This window comes from Myxocyprinus asiaticus, chromosome 39 (assembly GCF_019703515.2).
Source record: "Myxocyprinus asiaticus isolate MX2 ecotype Aquarium Trade chromosome 39, UBuf_Myxa_2, whole genome shotgun sequence".
Lineage (NCBI taxonomy): Eukaryota > Metazoa > Chordata > Actinopteri > Cypriniformes > Catostomidae > Myxocyprinus > Myxocyprinus asiaticus.
The window spans coordinates 7,581,622-7,601,676 of NC_059382.1; the positions used below are offsets into that span (position 1 = coordinate 7,581,622).

The 20,055-nt window shown below is 37.6% G+C and overlaps 1 protein-coding gene across 1 annotated transcript in view; it reads left to right on the top strand.

Annotated features, from left to right (window-relative positions):
• Positions 1–20,055, top strand: part of LOC127429845 (suppressor of tumorigenicity 14 protein-like) — a 65,890-nt gene that overhangs the window by 22,881 nt on the left and 22,954 nt on the right. The window contains exons 2-11 of the mRNA XM_051679126.1: positions 1,273–1,429; positions 1,735–1,898; positions 4,980–5,050; positions 6,490–6,662; positions 9,056–9,091; positions 11,551–11,779; positions 13,739–13,875; positions 16,356–16,459; positions 16,628–16,737; positions 17,232–17,362. Of these exons, the coding sequence (XP_051535086.1) occupies positions 1,273–1,429; positions 1,735–1,898; positions 4,980–5,050; positions 6,490–6,662; positions 9,056–9,091; positions 11,551–11,779; positions 13,739–13,875; positions 16,356–16,459; positions 16,628–16,737; positions 17,232–17,362 (1,312 nt within the window). The remainder of the gene's footprint in view (positions 1–1,272; positions 1,430–1,734; positions 1,899–4,979; positions 5,051–6,489; positions 6,663–9,055; positions 9,092–11,550; positions 11,780–13,738; positions 13,876–16,355; positions 16,460–16,627; positions 16,738–17,231; positions 17,363–20,055) is intronic.

Sequence of the window (20,055 nt, forward strand, 5' to 3'; positions counted from 1 at the left end):
TTATTAAGAAGAGGAAAATTCGGGGATCTCTTGATACCAAGCCAAGGTCAGGCAGACCAAGAAAGATTTCAGCCACAACTGCCAGAAGAATTGTTATGGATACAAAGAAAAACCCACAGGTAACCTCAGGAGAAATACAGACTGCTCTGGAAAAAGACGGTGTGGTTGTTTCAAGGAGCACAATACGACGAAACTTAAATGAGCTGCATGGTCGAGTTGCCAGAAAGAAGCCAGTGCCACAAAAAAGCCTGGTTACAATATGCCCAACAACACCTTGACACACCTCACAGCTTCTGGCTGATGGTCACAACCATAAGCACTATGTTTGGAGAGGGGCCTATAGTGAAAAGAATATCATCCCCACTGTGAAGCATGGTGGTGGCTCACTGATGTTTTGGGGGTGTGTGAGCTCTTAAGCACAGGGAATCTTGTGAGAATTGATGGCAAGATGAATGCAGCATGTTATCAGAAATTACTGGCAGACTATTTGCATTCTTCTGCACTAAAGCTGCGGATGGTATGCAATTGGACTTTCCAGCATGAAAATGACCCTAAGCACAAGGCCAAGTTGACCCTCCAGTGGTTACAGCAGCAAAAGGTGAAGGTTCTGGAGTGGCCGTCACAGTCTCCTGACCTTAATATAATTAAGGGGAGATCTCAAATGTGCGGTTCATGCAAGACGACCAAAGACTTTGCATGACCTGGAGTCATTTTGCCAAGATGAATGGGCAGCTATACCACCTACAAGAATTTGGGTCCTCATAGACAACTATTACAAAAGACTGCACGCTGTCATTGATGCTAAAGGGGGCAATACACAGTATTAAGAACTAAGGGTATGCAGACTTTTGAACAGGGGTCATTTCATTTTTTTCTTTGTTGCCATGTTTTGTTTTATGATTGTGCCATTCTGTTATAACCTACAGTTGAATATGAATCCCATAAGAAATAAAAGAAATGTGTTTTGCCTGCTCACTCATGTTTTCTTTAAAAATGGTACATATAATACCAATTCTCCAAGGGGATGCAAACTTTAGAGCACAACTGTATTGACTACTTTTATGGTCACTACTTTTATTAAGAGCTTGACAGCCTTAAAGTTAATTTAAAGATGAAACTAAAGTGAATTATTTTTTTGAATTTTATGAATAAATACATGAATGAAACTGACTGGAAAGAGTTTCTTTTGAAACGATTATCAGAGGCACTAGATAAAGAGCTATTGAGAAACAGACTAACAGAAGAATGTTTTTTGTTCTTTTTCTGTTTTAGGGAGGTAACAGGCCTGAGCAGGTTGACTTAATGACAAATGAACAGAAGACCATGAACCGAAGAGCATCAAAACGGAAGATCAACATCATCGTGGGGGTCATCGTTGCCCTGCTCGTAGTGGCCGCAGTGGTCGGATTTCTCTTGTGGCTTTTTCTTGGTACAAAGCTTTTCACAGATTTTCAATGTGGTTGTAGACTTTGATTCAATCAACATTTGAGCATGTAATTTGCGACATTAGAAATCTTGTCAAACACAAGGCATATTTGCCACTCTAATGCGGCTTCTATGCGGAGTGAACTATTTTATAGATTTCATTGTAATCGTAACAGTATATAGGCTAATCATAATGTAACTATAACATAATGCCGTAAGAGGGGCCTGCTGGTGTTTCTGGAGTACCATTGCTTCCAGAGCTTGCTGTGTTCATAATAGCTTGTTAATAAAATAGTTTCTCTATTTCAGAAAAGTCCAAAGAGTTGGAAAATGAGTCCATATTACAGCAGCACAACCCATCTACTCTGGTTTACACTGGACACCTTAAGCTTCTGAAACCTGAATATAGCCCAGTATACGAGAACCCCGATAGCCCAGAATTCCAACGAGTGGCAAAGGACTTGGAAGGAATTGTGAGTGTTTATTTTCTCTAAAATGTTCTTTCTGTGTCATGAACTTTCTGATAACCTGAAGTTCCTTGATTCTTTATCAAAGTGCGAGAGTCATTACATTTTTCTGTTCTCGTCAATTGATTTAAAGTGTTTGTTTTGTTGTTGTTGTTGTTTTTTTAATCAAATCTACACGAATGATAGCAGTGGTTTGCGACCCAAAAATAGGTTGCAGGTCTGTTCTGTCGCAGTCATTGGAGAAAAAACAATGCTAATTGCAAATAGTAAAATGCAACTAACCAAATAATCTTGTTTAGTTTAGAAGATAGCAAAATCAATTGGGTTATTAACTATAAAATGGGAGACATCAGGCATTGTTGACATCAAACTCTATGGTATTTTGGCACAAATTTATCTGTCACTTTTAAGTTGTCAATTTTCTTATTCCACCTACTGTATGTCATGTAAATAATTTGTCATATTCAGCCTATGTCATGTTAATAATTTAGTATTTCTTTGGGTCTATGCAGTTCATGGTAATAATAACACATTTCATTGTTTGATTTTAAAGGGATAGTTCATTCAAAAATGAAAATTCTCTCATAATTTTCTCACCCTCATGCCATCCCAGATGTGTATGACTTTCTTTCTTCAGCAGAACACAAACGAAGATTTGTAGAAAAATATCTCAGCTCTGTAGGTCCTCACAATGCAAGTGAATGGTGATCAGACCTTTGTAGCTCCAAAATGTACATAAAGGAAACATAGAAGTAATCCATAAGACTCAGGTGTTTAAATCCATATCTTCTAAAGCTATATAATAGGTGTGGGTGAGAAATAGTTTAATATGTAACTTTAAGATGTGAATGTGAAACTAAACAGGTACCACATATGGCTTCCAGATGTAAAAGTGAAAATGGAGATTTAGAGTGAAAAAGGACTTAAATTTTGATCTGTTTCTCACCCACACCTATGACATTGCTTCTGAAGATATGGATTTAACCACTGGAGTCTTATGGATTACTTTTCTGCTTCTTTTATGTGATTTTTTGAGCTACAAATGTCTGATCACCATTCACTTGCATTATATGGACCTTCAGAGATGAAATATTCTTCAGAATATCTTTATATGATTTCTACAGAAGAAATAAAGTCATACACATCTGGGATGGCATGAGAGTGAGTAAATGATGAGAAAATTTTAATTTTTTGGGTGAACTATCCTTTTAAGGACATTTTTGCTTCTGTACAATAAACAATTTTGGTGCTGTGATGGGTATTCAATTTAAATTCTTGGTCTTGAAGCAAAAGCGGTTGAGACACATTGAAATAAAGTGCACAAATCTGGCAATTACCAAGCCACTTAGGTGATAATACATGCCATGTCACATGCTAAACTAAGCCTCGGAAGCTGAAAAAAATAAAAATAAAAATAAACCTAAATTGACTGTCAAACTACCAAAAATAGATTGAAGTTAAGGTTAAATACAGTGTTACAGTTGTCTGAACTGTCTTTACCCTGCAAAGGTACCACAAAACAGCATTTGAAGTGTTGTACCACAAAAATGTGCTTTTATACACAATCATGGGACACAGTATATCACAAGTATATCACAATATCACAATTTTGAATGTTGATACTTGTGCCCAACTGATAGAAAACATGACATTTACTCATAGTCATGACAACAGTAAAGTTTAATACTCTGACACAGCATTTCATAAATGCAGAGACGCCTGTGATACATATGGTAAAAATGCTTTTAGACTCATGGCAGTTCTTGATGTCAGCCGTCATGTTGTTATATTAATTTTCAAAGAATCGCAACAAATTTACTGGCTTTCCTTAGATGGGGCAACCAGTACTTTATGTTTTAATCCTCACTGTCTCTCTATGATGCACATAGTTACTATTTTCTGTAGACTCTGTGATGATAGACAGGACTGCGAATACTGTGTTTCTAGCAGGCCTATTATGGTTTGATGTAGTTTACAGCCGTCTGTAGCTGTCAGGCTTGTCTCGGAGGGATTGTTCTATCAAATCTGTGAATTTCTCCCCAATCATGCTGAAAAGCACAAGATGGCACTCCCTGAGCTGTGCCTGCCTAAAAAAACAACAATTTTCCTATTGCATTTCAGAGCCATTATATAAAGCATCATTAGGCAGTTTGCTACAATATAAAGGGGTTTAGTCACCCATTTATCAATCCGGCTTATACTCACTGTCAGAAAAAAGTGCAAAATTTGTACCTTTAGGGGTACAATGGCTTGTCACTGGGGCAGTACCCTCAAAGGCACATTTGTACCTTTTAAGAGGCAATATGTACCCTTGGTGACTAACTTGGACCTCAGTGATACGGTACTATAATGTACCCTTGGAAAAGGTGCAAATTTGGCCTTTTAAGGGTACTGCCCAAGTGACAAGCACTTTGTACCTTATGAATGACAAATTTGTACTTAATAAAAGCATATTAAAATCTGCCAACTTGATGTTTAATCACACTTATTTAATAACATGAAACATACAATAATTAAAATTTTTTGTTCACAATGTCACATAATTAACACTTTAAACATCTCAGAATCACAATTTGTCATCAAATACAGTCGGATAATTTTTTTTTTTTTTTTTGCCATTTTGCTTTAAAAATATTACTACACATTCATTTTAACTTAAGTGCCCTTTAATACTCACCCAAAAATACATTTAAGGAGCACATAAAAGGAAAGGTGAACATCACAGGCTATCTTTTCAACACAATGGCAGTTGACAGTACCTCGCTTTAAAGCTTAAAAAAAGAGAACAAACTGAACACGTGAACACACAAACCACTTTGAAGGAGCTTCTCTCATTTCAGGTTGTTTCTCACAAAAAATAAATTAAGATATGACTTCATACGACTTGAAATTAGATGCACAAGTCACATGCTTTACCTACAAAATCTAAACAAGCAAATAAATAAATGCATAAAATTAAACACAATATTTGTTATTATATGTTTTGAATAAAATTACAGTCAGAACAGGATGATCTGTATTTTTTTTTAAATAATAATTATTTAGCAAACTTGGATCAATCAGTATTATTCTGCTTTTTGTTTTCAGATGAATGAGACATTCACGAAAGATCCTTTCCTGTCCAAATACTATACCAAGTCTGTCATCACTGCTTTCAGGTATGGCTGAGCTTAATCTAGACATGTCTAAATTTATATCCATAGACAGAAATGCTATATAGTAGTATAAGAATGACTTAATCTTTTAATCATTTAAAACCTATGTCTTTAATGCTTATGATTTACTAGTCTCCCTAAAGTAGTGAAAACTACAATCCCCATAATATAACCAAAATTATAAATTTCAAGCACAATTACGCAAGCATTGTTATTGCCATTCCTCATACTTGTGGATTTGAGCAAACCCTTTACCCTAAGTGTTTAATTTTATTGTGTAAGTTGGCTTTTCTGCTACGCATATGAGTGATACCTCAAATTGTGGGGCTTGTTGAGGAGACTTTTTTTAAATCACTTTTACGATGCTAAAACAGGTGATAAAAATACCAGACACTTACTTTGAAGGAGGGACCTAAGCCCTATCTAGGGACATTTTGACTTTTGCCAGTAAGCAAGCATCTTGCAACCATGGGCGACTCTAGGGCTGGGCTACTGGGCTTAAGCCACGAATGTTTTCCATAAAGCCCCGAATGTTTTGATAATCGTTTTGTAGTGACATCTGAATTTCCAGTGCTTGGGTATCAAGTTGATATAAAAACATATTACATTTTAAAGTTAGGGTAATATACTGTATATAAATGAATGATTCCTGTCTTTATATGGTATTGACAACACCAAATACAGTCTCAGTTCAGTACCCATGAGCTGTCTTGTCGGCAGCTGCTTTCCAGCTCTCATGTAGCCTTTGTGTGCGCATGCTAGAAGAGACTTTGCGGCAAGCATTTGCGGCTGTGTCTTGGAAACTGTGTTGAGTTGGTCCATCCAGATGCAGTAAGTACCAAATATTTAGATATATAACCCTGAAAACAAGGAGTAATATATACAGATGTGCTCAAGGTATTTGCTAACTTTAAAGTCAAGAGCCAGGACATTTTCATTTAGCAAAACTCTTTATTAAGGCACGATGCAATTAACATAGCAAATTTAGGCGATCTAGCTATTATTTTTCATCTCTAGTACCAATTTAGCCAGTTTACAACCTGCTTTCTTGTCAATGAACTTAAGCACCCGACAAATTAATGAAAACTGTATACAGCCACGGACAATGTGTGTCAAACTACGGAAAGCCGAAAGGGACAAAATAGTTGTTGTTTTTTGTAATCACGTTTTAAAGTATAGATGTTAAAAGCATGCGATTTCTGATCTTCGAGCATATCTGAGACAAAAGTTAGTGAGACTTTTTTAGTTTACTATATAAATGACACATCATAGATGTATTCAGGTTTATGTATATGGCCCCATATCCACAGAGGTCTGGGCTAAGCCCCGAATGTCCACTGACCCTAGTACCGCCTCTGCTTGCAACCCCCCTGAAAGCCTTAGCAACCACATAGCAATGCACTATAAATCACTCAAAACATGTGTGTTGTGCTTCATGGCAGTGAGGGAGTGTTGGCGTATCATTGGACCCAGTTTGATGTTTCTGTGGAGGACCAGGAGCTTCTCCCAGAGCTAACAGAGGAGCGCGTGGTCGAGGCTCTGCGGAGGAGCATCCGCCAGGAGGGCAGACTCGTCGGGAACGTCGCAGTCACTGCCACTGACATTACAGCATCATGTGAGATATCTGTTAATAATAAATTTGTCTTCAAATATCCTAAAAGGGTCTTTTCATGAGAAATTTTATTTTTCTTGATCTTCTGAAATAAATGCTCATTGTTCAATAAAAGCATACTGAAACATTGGGAACAGAAAACGTCCTCCTCAGTCCAAAAATGCCATTTATTGCAACTACGCTGCAAAAACGGCTTGATCTAAAATCCTTGGATTGTTGATGCATGACCACCCACATTTACACATCAATGACACCTATTTGATGTTCCAAAACTTGGCCCAAAAGGTCACATTGAGACAATGAATAATTGATTGTAACAGCAATTTAAAATTTTGTCGCCACTGGCGACAGTCGGGTTGTGTGGATTCATATGCGGTTTCGTCAGATCATCTTGTGAGTTATTGAATACAACTTTAGAGCGCGCACCTCCAGAGTGTCTCATGCCGCTTTTCACCCGCTCTGTTTCTGACGAGCTCGCTGCACCACACCCAACAACAAACACAGCGCATGACAGTCATGTACAAATTACTCTTTTGTACCACTTTTTTTCTTCTGGTAATATTTGATTAGGATTGGAGTAGCACAATAAACTGCATCTGGGATTTCATTCAGTTTGCACTCTTGTAGTCTCTGTGTCTGGGGCCATCTGGTAACAGTAGAGAAAGACTAAGGTAATATTATAAAACAATTAAAATGATAAATATATATATATATATATATATATAAAGCTTTTGACACTTAGGACAATTGACTTGTACACAACTATTACACAAGGGGCAAACATTCATTGATGCTCAAGAAGACAACACACTACTATATGCATACTATATGTAAATATCTGTAATGTAGATTCTGAAGAGCAGTACTAAATTAAAAAAAAAAGCTATCTTTTATCTCTTATATTTGTATAAATTATGAAAGGGGTGTGAACATTTATGAGACAAAAGGGAACGCAAACTTCTCAACTATATGTACTGTTTATTAAATCTTCGATGAATGGGTTATCAGCTGACTTCGTTTTCTTCGGCTTTCTATCTTGTTTCTGAACAGCAATCTAAATCGAGATAATCTGTGATTTGGCTACTAAAAACAGCCATTTGGTTCCTTAATGTTTCAGTTTAAGAGCCAATGGCTCCTAAGTAATTTGTTTGTCTGGATCCCTGTATATTGAGCCCAACAGCAAACCTGCAACCTATGCATAAGTACAGCAAAACATTGTTTCTCTTGTGTCATGCAAAGAGGGTGCTCACATTGAAGTCTTACACAACCACAGCAGCAAAAATGTAACTGTTTAGTTTTAAGGGTCAGAGAGAAGGTGGAAAATGCTCATGGAAAAACTAAATTATGGCTTCATGATTCAACTAATACCTTGACTAACATTATAAATGGATCACTACTCAATGCACCAGAGTATTTCTGTCTTTCTTAAAGGTATAGTTTACTCAAAAATTCTCTCATCATTTTCTCACCTTCATAACATCTCAGGAGTGTATGAATTTCTTTCTTCAGCAGAACACAAATAAAGATTTTAAGAAGAATATCATAGCTTTGTAGGTCCATACAATGCAAGTGATTGGGTACCAAAATTTTGAAGCTCCAAAAGCACATAAAGGTAGCATATAAGTAATCTATATGTCTCCAGTGGTTAAATCCATGTCTTCAGAAGCGATGTGATAGGTGTGGGTGAGAAACAGATCAAAATTTTAGTCCTTTCTTTAATTCTAAATCTCCACTTTCACTTTCACTTTTACATCCGAAAGTCACATGAGGTGCCTGTTTAGTTTGATTTTCATATCTGAAAGTTAAAGTGGAGATTTAGAGTATAAAAGACTTGTTCTGTTTCTCACCCACAGCTATTATATTGCTTCTGAAGATATAGATTTATACACTGGAGTCATATGGATTACTTTTATATTTCCTTTATGTAATTTTTGGAGCTACAAAGGTCTGATCACCATTCACTTGCATTGTATGGTACAGCAGAGCTGAGATATTTTTTCTAAGAATCTTCTTTTGTTCTCTGCTGAAGAAAGAAAGTCATACACATCTGGGATGGCATGAGGGTGAGTAAATGATAAGAGAATTTTCATTTTATTGGGGTGAACTATCCCCTTAAAAATACCTCTTACTTGTCTGTCCTCTGGTCTCCTTTTGCATTGCATTCATGAGTGCAGCAGGCCTTAGTGACATCTCTGTGCCCTGATTAAAATGATACCTCTGTATGGAGACTCATGTCACTGTGGTGTAATGAGAAAGTTGTATTTGTGAATGCTGGAGTCAAGGTGAAGAGTAGAGGAGGAGGTGGTACAGAATGTCTGACAGGCATGTGGAAAATGGAAGGAAAGAGAACTGAAAAAGTGCAGCATGCATGATTTTTTTTCTCTCTCTCTCTGCAGCCACAGACCCTCGGATGGCCAGGGACCCCAGATCTAGTGAGTAAAGTGTGTCCCATTTCAGTCACCACTGCACTGTAATTTTCCACATGGGCTGCTGTGCTCTCTTCTGTCACTCACTGAAGAAATGCCTGCCTGCATCCATCTCACGCTCACTCTATCTCTTTCTACTTCCTTCCACTTACCTTTCTGTGCACAATAGCACAGGAAACTGAAAAAGCTGTGTTCAACCTCTTTAAAAATGTGTAGCTTCTCAACACCACCTCTGTACAAGGTCTTATTTACCTAAATTTACACTTGTTTAATGTTAATTAAATTATTGGTAACAACTTTAAATGTTTAAAATGTAATATGTTGAAGTTAAAGTTATAGTTCACCCAAAAATGAAAATTCTCTTATTGTTTACTCACCCTCATGCCATCCCAGATGTGTATGACTTTCTTTCTTCTGCAGAACACATACAAAGGTTTTTAGAAGAATATCTCAGCTCTGAAGGGCCATAAAATGCAAGTGAACGGTGATCAGACCTTTGTAGCTCCAAAAATCACATAAAGGAAACATAGAAGTAATCCATAAGATTTAGAGGTCTGCACGGACCTTAAAATGAAACCCGAACCTGATTCGTACCCGAGATCGTGTGGCCAGACCCTATCCGGCCCGAATGATACCATCAGATTTTAAGCCCAAACCCGACCCGAACCCGAAATCGCTTACTATCTAATTTCTTCTCCTAGCAAGTACTGTTGCAATAGGCTGTATTTTATGTAAGCATATAGGCAACATTCATAACAGTACTGAAACAGTAAACATACACAGTTTTAACAAGGCACAGCAGTCCCTTAGTACACTAGAGCAGAAGGGGGAAAAGCATCGCCTTACCATTTATTTGCTGAAACTTCACTTGGTGCAGAACAATCTGGAAAATTATGAAACACTGCAACAGTCCCCTCTATGCAGCCTGAACTTGTAAAGATTGTTGAGTCTTTGTGACGCAGCGCAAAGAATGAAACAGAGTGCAGTCTTAACATGCATTTTTGACAATTTGAAGTTCTTTTTAACTTGACATGGTTTTTAAAATGTGCCGGCCCTGCGCGAGACGCTGAAGAAAAAGCGAGACATGGTGCAAATGTCCAAGACATTCGTCCAGCATGTGTTTACCTAGGAAAACTATTGGAAATCAGAACAGATGCACGCAAAAACACATTCGGTGTGAACTGCCCCTAGCTCGTCCGTTCGCGCGTGTCTGTGAGTGAGAGTGCGTGCGCTAAACAAGTTCGGTAAGCCTGTTTATTTTTTCATTCATTACAAACCTGAACTCCACCCGAACCTGAAGTCCTACTTGAACAACTGACCTGAACCTGGCCCGAAACCCATCGGGTTGTTGGGTCCTGTCGGGCCCGGATCGGGTTGCAGACCTCTAATAAGTCTCCAGTGGTGATATAATAGGTGTGGGTGAGAAACAGATCAAAATTTAACTCCTTTATTTACTCTAAATCTCCACTTTAACTTTTGCTTTTACATCTGAAAGTCACATGTGGTGCATGTTTAGTTTAATTTTCACATCTGAAAGTGAAAGTTAAAGTGGAGATTTAGAGTAAAAAAGGACTTAAATATTGTTCTGTTTCTCATCCACACCTATCATAATGCTTCTGAAGATATGGATTTAACCACTGGAGTAATATGGATTAGTTTTATGTGATTTTTGGAACTACAAAGGTCTGATCACCATTCACATGCATTGTATGGACCTACAGAGCTGACTAATGCACAAGTAGTAAAAGTAAAATATTTTATTTAATACCGTGTTTGCCTAATATTTGATTGTGTGGGCAAGATTCATGTTTGGGTGGGCTCAGCCCACACCTGCCCAAGCCTGCATCCAGCCCTTCCCACATCTATCATATTGCTTCTGAAGACATGGATTTAACCACTCTTATGGACTAATTTTAAGCTGCCTTTATGTGCTTTTTGGAACTTATGAGTTCTGGCCACCATTCACTTGCATTGTATGGACCTACAGAGCTGAGATATTCTTCTAAAAATATTAATTTGTGTTCTGCTGAAGAAAGATGGCATCTGGGATGGCATGAAGGTGAGTAAATGATTAGAGAATTTTCATTTTTGGGTGAACTATCCCTTTAAATTAACCAAGATTATAAAGTAGTGTAATTATTAGTCTGCGTTAACTAATGTAGTTAAATAATGTTATTGAATACAAATTTATTGTTAAGTATTATTAACTTTCTGTGTCACTCAGAAATATGTGACATTATGGGAGTAAAATGGTTTGCATATGCCATTTCATCTTGACTTTAATGCCTTGTCCAGTGGGGGCAAAGCCTAAAGGAATGTTGCTGAATAAATTGTAATGAATTGTGGTGCTGTGGTCAGCTTTAAAATTAAGGGTTCTCTCCGCTTAAATGTTCATCTCGGAAGGATGAAATCTTCCTCCTAAACAACAAGTGAGATTTATTTTTCTTTCCTGTTTCCGTTCTCAGAGCAATGCTTATTCAGTCTAGCGGCGGAACCCAACGCCAAGGAGTTTACGTCACCTGGGCACCCTCACAGGTACCCAGCCTACTCCCGATGCCAGTGGCAGATCCGTGCCCCTAAAGGCTACGCCATCCTCGTCAAATTCAGGCCCTTCCACGTAGAAGATGACTGTGCCAATGACTATGTGGCCATCTACAACTCCCTCAGTCCTGACAGTTCTCAGGCCATCACAAAGTGAGTAAATACTGCTTTCGTACTTAAAATTATACTTTATTGTAACATCATGCAGCAACATCACTGTGTGACTCGGTGTTGTCAAATGTGCAGTGCAATAAGCCATTTAAAGCAACAATTCACCCAAAAATGACAATTCTGTCATTATTTACACACCCTCGTGCTGTTCCGAATCCATACGACTTTCTTCCATAGAACGCCAAAGGAGATGTTGGGCAGCCTCAGTCAGCATTCACTTTCATTGTATGGAATAAAAAGATGCAAAGAAAGTGAATGGTGACTGAGCTAACATTCTGGCTGAAATCTGCTTTTTGAGCTCCACAGGAGAACGTTGTACAGGTTTGAAATGACATGAGTGTGAGTAATTAATGACATATTTAATTTTTTAATATTTTATCATTTTTTTTATCCTGCCCATTAACTTTAGCATGTAGATCTTATTGAAATTATATATATATATATATATATATATACATATTTTTTAAAAAAGCAGTGCAGGCAGGCCTCTCTTTGAAAAACATTCATAGAATTATATGAAGCAAATACCAAGGTTTTTAAGCGAAAATGGGCATAAGTGTAGTTCACTTTTTATTTCATTCACCTCACTTTGGATCATTATGAGATTTTTACCTACATCGATCATTAAGACATTAAGTTTTCCAAAAGTTCCTAATTATTTGCAATTTAGCAGTACCTTCTGAAATCAAGGACAGAATGCCTTTTTTTTGTTGTTGTTGCTTTAGAAAACCTTTTCAAACTCGTCTGCCCCATGGTTATTCTGCACCTTTTACACAGCTTTTGATTTTAGCTGCATTTATTATGGTTGTCCTCAGGGTTCTTGCTGGAGATTGGCTTGTTTAGACCCCTCTTTAGCACCTCTCGGCTATATGCCAAATTTTAGTCACCTTGTACCAGACGTACTAGGCTTTAGTAAAGGAGAACTTGTTTTCCTTTTCTTTTTTTTTCATGTATTTATACTTTGAAACAAACAAATCACCCAAAGTCTATAGGTCACAAACTGTATCTTGAAGCCAGTGGGCTCTGAACATAATTTTCACACCAACACTCAGATGCTGCCCCGTTCCCAAGGTGACACTGAGTTTCTGTGAGCCACTTAATAATACTGTTATGCCTAAGGTCTCTCTCTCTCTCTCTCTCTCTCTCTCTCTCTTTCTCTGTGTTTATGTGTGTGTTGTGAAGCTTCCAAACTTGATATACTTGTTTGACTTTGCTTGTCATGTACTTTCACATAAGATAACATCTCCCTTGATGCAGTTTACACACTATATTTGATTTAGGGAGGTTTGGCTTTGTTTTTGTCCTGGAGGAAGTGGCACTGAGGAAGTGCCTAAACAATATAATTGTCTTTCATGATGTTCTTTTTGGATTTTACTGTAAATGTTTTATTGTATTATAAAGTTAGCAGTTAATGAGTAACACTTTACAATAAGGTTGTAATTGTGAACATTAGTTAACACAATAGATAACATGAACTAACAATGAACCATTCTTTTACAGCATTTATTAATCTTGGTTAATGTTAATTTCTACATATGCATTTTTCTTATATTAAAAGTTGTATATGTTAACATTCGTTAATGCAGAATAAACTAACATGAACAAACACTGATCAATAGTATTTTTAAATTAACATTAACAAAGATTAACAAACACTGTAAAAATCATTGTTCATTGTTAGTTCATGATACTTAATGCAATAACTATGTTAACACAAAGAACCTTATTGTATAGTGTCAACAACAAATCCAATAAAATATTTTTATGTAAATCAGCATAAATTAAAGGCAGTATGACTCCTAATTACTCTCATATTTTTTTACTTTATAAGACTCTTCAGTTTGTACTTTGAAAGATTTTCAGAAATACACCGGAATAATAAAGCACTCTTACTGTATATACAGATGCCACATTCTTAACTGCTGAATCCTTCCATTACAGACAGTGTGGACTTCGTCCCCCTTCAAATCCTCTAGAGGTGGTTTCCTCTGGTAACATCATGCTTATCAATCTGATCACAGATGAGGTTCGGAGGACAGGTTTCAAAGCTACTTACACGGCCATTCCCGCTACTACTGGTAAAAACCTATAGTGTGCTTTGGCTCAGTGGTTCTTAATTGGTTTTGCATCAAGTACCTGATTTAATATTGCACAAGTGGTGACCCAACAGAGTATCAACATTAGTTTTATGATGCAAAAGTCAACAAAAATGTCCTTAAAATCAAATATTGAAATGTATTAAATGGTTCATTATTGGTTACAATATGTTTTTTAATTTCGATATTTTCATGCTCTCAGCAGCCAGTAACTCACTGTACAAAACCATGTTTATCCTGATGCAAGCTAACCTGTATTTAATGTAGTCTGGGTTGTACAGGTGCATCTCAATAAATTAGAATGTCGAGGAAAAGTTCATTTATTTCAGTAATTCAACTCAAATTATGAAACTTGTGTATTAAATAAATTCAATGCACACAGACTGAAGTAGTTTAAGTCTTTGGTTCTTTTAATTGTGATGATTTTGGCTCACATTTAACAAAAACCCACCAATTCACTATCTCAAAAAATTAGAATATGGTGACATGCCAATCAGCTAATCAACTCAAAACACCTGCAAAGGTTTCCTGAGCCTTCAAAATGGTCTCTCAGTTTGGTTCACTAGGCTACACAATCATGGGGAAGACTGCTGATCTGACAGTTGTCCAGAAGACAATCATTGACACCCTTCACAAGGAGGGTAAGCCACAAACATTCATTGCCAAAGAAGCTGGCTGTTCACAGAGTGCTGTATCCAAGCATGTTAACAGAAAGTTGAGTGGAAGGAAAAAGTGGAAGAAAAAGATGCACAACCAACCGAGAGAACCGCAGCCTTATGATTGTCAAGCAAAACGATTCAAGAATTTGGGTGAACTTCACAAGGAATGGACTGAGACTGGGGTCAAGGCATCAAGAGCCACCACACACAGACATGTCAAGGAATTTGGCTACAGTTGTTGTATTCCTCTTGTTAAGCCACTCCTGAACCACAGACAACGTCAGAGGCGTCTTACCTGGGCTAAGGAGAAGAAGAACTGGACTGTTGCCCAGTGGTCCAAAGTCCTCTTTTTAGATGAGAGCAAGTTTTGTATTTCATTTGGAAACCAAGGTCCTAGAGTCTGGAGGAAGGGTGGAGAAGCTCATAGCCCAAGTTGCTTGAAGTCCAGTGTTAAGTTTCCACAGTCTGTGATGATTTGGGGTGCAATGTCATCTGCTGGTGTTGGTCCATTGTGTTTTTTGAAAACCAAAGTCACTGCACCCATTCACCAAGAAATTTTGGAGCACTTCATGCTTCCTTCTGCTGACCAGCTTTTTAAAGATGCTGATTTCATTTTCCAGCAGGATTTGGCACCTGCCCACACTGCCAAAAGCACCAAAAGTTGGTTAAATGACCATGGTGTTGGTGTGCTTGACTGGCCAGCAAACTCACCAGACCTGAACCCCATAGAGAATCTATGGGGTATTGTCAAGAGGAAAATGAGAAACGAGAGACCAAAAAATGCAGATGAGCTGAAGGCCACTGTCAAAGAAACCTGGGCTTCCATACCACCACAGCAGTGCCACAAACTGATCACCTCCATGCCACGTCGAATTGAGGCAGTAATTAAAGCAAAAGGAGCCCCTACCAAGTATTGAGTACATATACAGTAAATGAACATACTTTCCAGAAGGCCAACAGTTCACTAAAAATGTTTTTTTTATTGGTCTTATGATGTATTCTAATTTGTTGAGATAGTGAATTGGTGGGTTTTTGTTAAATGTGAGCCAAAATCATCACAATTAAAAGAACCAAAGACTTAAACTACTTCAGTCTGTGTGCACTGAATTTATTTAATACACGAGTTTCACAATTTGAGTTGAATTACTGAAATAAATGAACTTTTCCACGACATTCTAATTTATTGAGATGCACCTGTATATTCTTTAACTTGCATAGTTTTGTTCATGGTTTTCATGAATGAGAGGATGTTTGGCAACCTGTCCATGTTGGCATCTGCCTATTTTGCCTATCTTATAAGTGATAGATACATTTGCACCAACAATATGTTGGTTTGATTGAATGCACAGCCTTTGACCTCAAAAACAAGATGTGGGAAACAGTTTCTCCTTCCATTTTGAAGTTGATAAACCTATTTATTTTGCTATACTTACTGTGCATGATTATATAGTTACATCTGCTTTCGTTTTTATTATTTGCATCTTGTATTATTTTTTTTTTACCCTTCTGTTTGTCTGCACTGAAAAGCAGGGACTAAATTCTAAATGTTTTTCATTTCGGTTTGTTCTGAACATAAATTACCCAGTTATAACTGGTTACCAGCATTTAAAAATAACGTTTTTACTCTGGAACAATTCAAAATCACTTTGTTCCAGTTTTCAGTTACGTTCTGCTAAAAACTTCATTCGTTTTCATTTTTCGTTTTCGTTCCTTGAACCATTTTTAGTCCCTGCTGAAAAGTACTCAGTGTCATTTAATATTGGTTCAATATCGGTTTCCTTTTCTACATTTTTATGTTTCTAGCTGGAAGCTGTGGAGGATATCTGACTTCTCCTACAGGAAACTTCAGCACTCCTCATTTTCCTAGTTTCTATCCTCCCTTGGTGGACTGCAACTGGAATATCAATGTAACCCTTAGATGACTTTTTAACTTTTTTTCGATACAAACAGAGAACTCGTAGTTTGAATTTGAAATGAACACATTGAGTAACTAAGTGTTTTGGTTGTTTGATTTGTTAATTTGTGTCTGTCTGAAAAAGTTGGCTTGAGTACCACTGTGTGGATTCTATCTCCAGGTCCCTGTGGGCAAGAAGATAAAGGTTGACTTCACCATGTTCCGTGTGAAGGAGCCTGGTGTTGATGTTGGCACTTGCCACAAAGACTACATACAGGTGCAAGGTAGAAAGTAAGTTGACATTTGTCCTGCATGCCAGAGAAAGCTTTTTGTTTAGCATGACAAATATTATTTTAATTAAATTATGATGTTACAATATTTCATTATTTGTATTATTTATAAATCCTGTCTTCATTTACTCTTGCTCATGTCCTTCCAAACCTTTTGGAACATTCCATACCATTTGGAGTTTCATGGCTCCTGGTCACTCTATGCTTCCTTTGAATGGAAAAGAGCTGCATGAACAATCTTCAAAACTTCTTCAATCTTCAAACTTTTGTATTTCACATTAAAAAGTCATATGGGTATTGGAATGACATAAGTAAATGATGACAGAGTTTTAGTTTTTGAATGAAATGTTTCTGGTTGACATTACATTTTGTAAAGTAGATTTTACAAAAATGAGCCTTAACACCCTTTACTTTTAAATCAAAGTTAATGTTACAATTATTGATAGATTACTTAGCTTTCGTTTTTCATCTTCCTTCCTCTCATTGCTTGATAAGGTATTGTGGGGAGAAACGTAGACTAGTGCTCTCTAGCCTCACCAACTCCCTAGAAGTGAAGTTCCATTCAGATGAATCCTACACAGATAAGGGATTCAGGGCTGCTTACACTGTATATGACCCTGTCAACCGTACGTAAGCTAAATGTTTCAATATGATGTTAAAATGACAATCTCAATGCCAGTGGCGGCTGGTGCTAAAAACAATTTTTTGGGGGCCAGAAGCACTACTTGAACATACATTTTTCAATGTCTTCCTGGTTAAATTCAGTCATCTCAGTCACAAGTCTCTTTTCCATTGACAGCATGGTCAATGCATTCAGCCTCTCCTGGGTCATGTTGTTTCTCAGAAAAGTCTTAATTCTTTTCAAGGTTGAGAGGCACCTCTCAGCTTACGCTGTGGTCATGGGTGTGGGAATATTATTGCTCAAATCTTGTAGCGAAGAATAGATCCTGAAGTTAAAGTCATATATATAAATAATAATATAAATTAAATAAGTTGATCATACATACATGGCACTGTAAACAACTCTCTATCTGATGCTAAATATAAATGTCGGAGCACATCTTCCTAAAAGATTAAAATAAAAATACTATACTCCAGTGTAACATGGACTGTGACTGATTTCTACAACAAAAACTCACCTCTGCTGCAAGCCTTTCATGGACCTCTGGACTGAGTGACCGACGCCTCTTCTCTGGCTGAGAATCATCTACACTGCTTTGGTCAACCATGGAATGGAGAGAATTTCTGCAAAGGAGAAAGAGAATTTAGCATAATAATAATAACAACAACAACAGGAAAAGAAGGAATACAGCTACTACCTGATCTTTTGTATGTCCTGCTGGAACTGCTGGATGCTCCCCTTGATATGGATCGAATCTATGTCCTTCTTCTGGAGTTTGGCATAGAGGTGGTCCACATGCGGAATGATGGGGTGGAAAAGTTGCAGAAAGAACTTAAAATCCTGATCCTCCAGCAGCATGGCGAAGGCTCCTGTCTCTCTGACAGTAATGGAGTCAAAGTTACCTGAGTCTCCTATCCTTTCAAAACAGCAGATGAGGTCCTCTCTGTGCTCAAACACGGTATTGATGGCACGGCTGTTAAAGTTCCATCTGACATTGCTGGATGTTGTAGTCTATGGGCAACTACTTTATCAAGAACACGTGTGCGCTTGGGTGATCTGGAAAAAAAGCTGGCAAATCCACCAAGGTCAGAAAAAATAATTCTCACTTTGGCTATGTGAGAAGTGGCCTGTTGCATTATCAGATTGAGCTGATGTGCATAGCAGTGGATGTAGTGGGCATTTGGGTACACATCTTGCATCTTCCTCTGAACACCTGCAGTAGCACCCCTCATCACACTGGCTCCATCATATTCCTGGCAGATGATCTTACTCTTCTGATCCTCAGGAAGGATGGCAGCAAGATGCTCTTTTAGTGCTGTAGCAATGGAATCAGCTTTAGCTGACTGCAGAGTGATAAACTAAAAAAATCTTTCCTGCACATTGTTTTTGGCATCAATGTAGCGCAGCACAAGTTGGCATCTGCCTGGATTTAGAGAAAAAAATCACTGCTCTGTGCTTCTTTGATTATGTATTCTCTCACAACAGACAACATACAGTCCAATAGCTCATTCTGCACAGTTTTCAAAGTTCCCTTAAACACAGTAGCATTCTTAAGGTGCTCTTTCAAAACTCCATCAAGGGAAGCAGCAAAATCAACCAACCCGTGGAATATCCCGGGCTTATCCGAGCTCTCACTTTCATCATGGCCACGCAAAGCCAGCTCAAAGGTCCCACATAATTTCACACAGTCTATTATTCTAGACAGGATGTGTCAATTTTTTGTCACCTATTCATTGTGCCTTCTAATGCCAATGTTGTAGCCTTCATCTATCTGTTCAGCAATGCTAAGCTTCCCAAAAAACTGTAGCCTCATGGCATTGTCTAGATGGCTGCGGCTACTTCATGACATTTGCATTTTTCAGAAAGATGTTTTAAGTCTCGTACCCCCATCGTTGTCCACTATGCTTTGGTGCCAGGACTTAGAAATAGCATGCAGGGAAAACAATAAAAGGCATTACTTACACCGCGTTCAGCTAGCCAACTCCATTTGCCATAACACGAGCTGGAGAATGCGCGGGTGTAAACTTGTCCTCGATCACTTGATGACTGCTGAATTTGTAAATCGGGCCGATCCGTTCCAAGCTCCTTTACCCTTTTTTTTGTTTTGTTTTTAGATGAACACCTTGTGAAAGGTTTTTTTTTTTTTTTGTAAAGATAAAACTGAATTTTCTTTCATTTGGAAGAAATGCTGCACCAACCTGAAACTTGGCGGTTCAACTTAAACGGCGCTAACGATCTCAACTAACAATCAGTCAACTAAAAATCGAACAATTAGTCAACTAACAATCTAACAATTAGTCAACTAACAATATACCAATCAGTCAACTAACAATATACCAATCAGTCAACTAACAATATAACAATCAGTCAACTAACAATCTAACAATCTCAAATAACAATCCAACAATCTCATCTAATCTAACATTCAGTCAACTAACAATCTAACAATCAGTCAACTAACAATCTGTCAACTAACAATCTACCAATCTCAACTAACAATCCGTCAATATAACAATCTGACAATCAGCCAACTAACAGTCTAACAATCAGTCAACTAACAATCCAACAATCTAAACTAACAATCTAACAATCAGTCAATATAACAATCTGACAATCAGCCAACTAACAGTCTAACAATCCGTCAATATAACAATCTGACAATCAGCCAACTAACAATCTAACAATCAGTCAACTAAC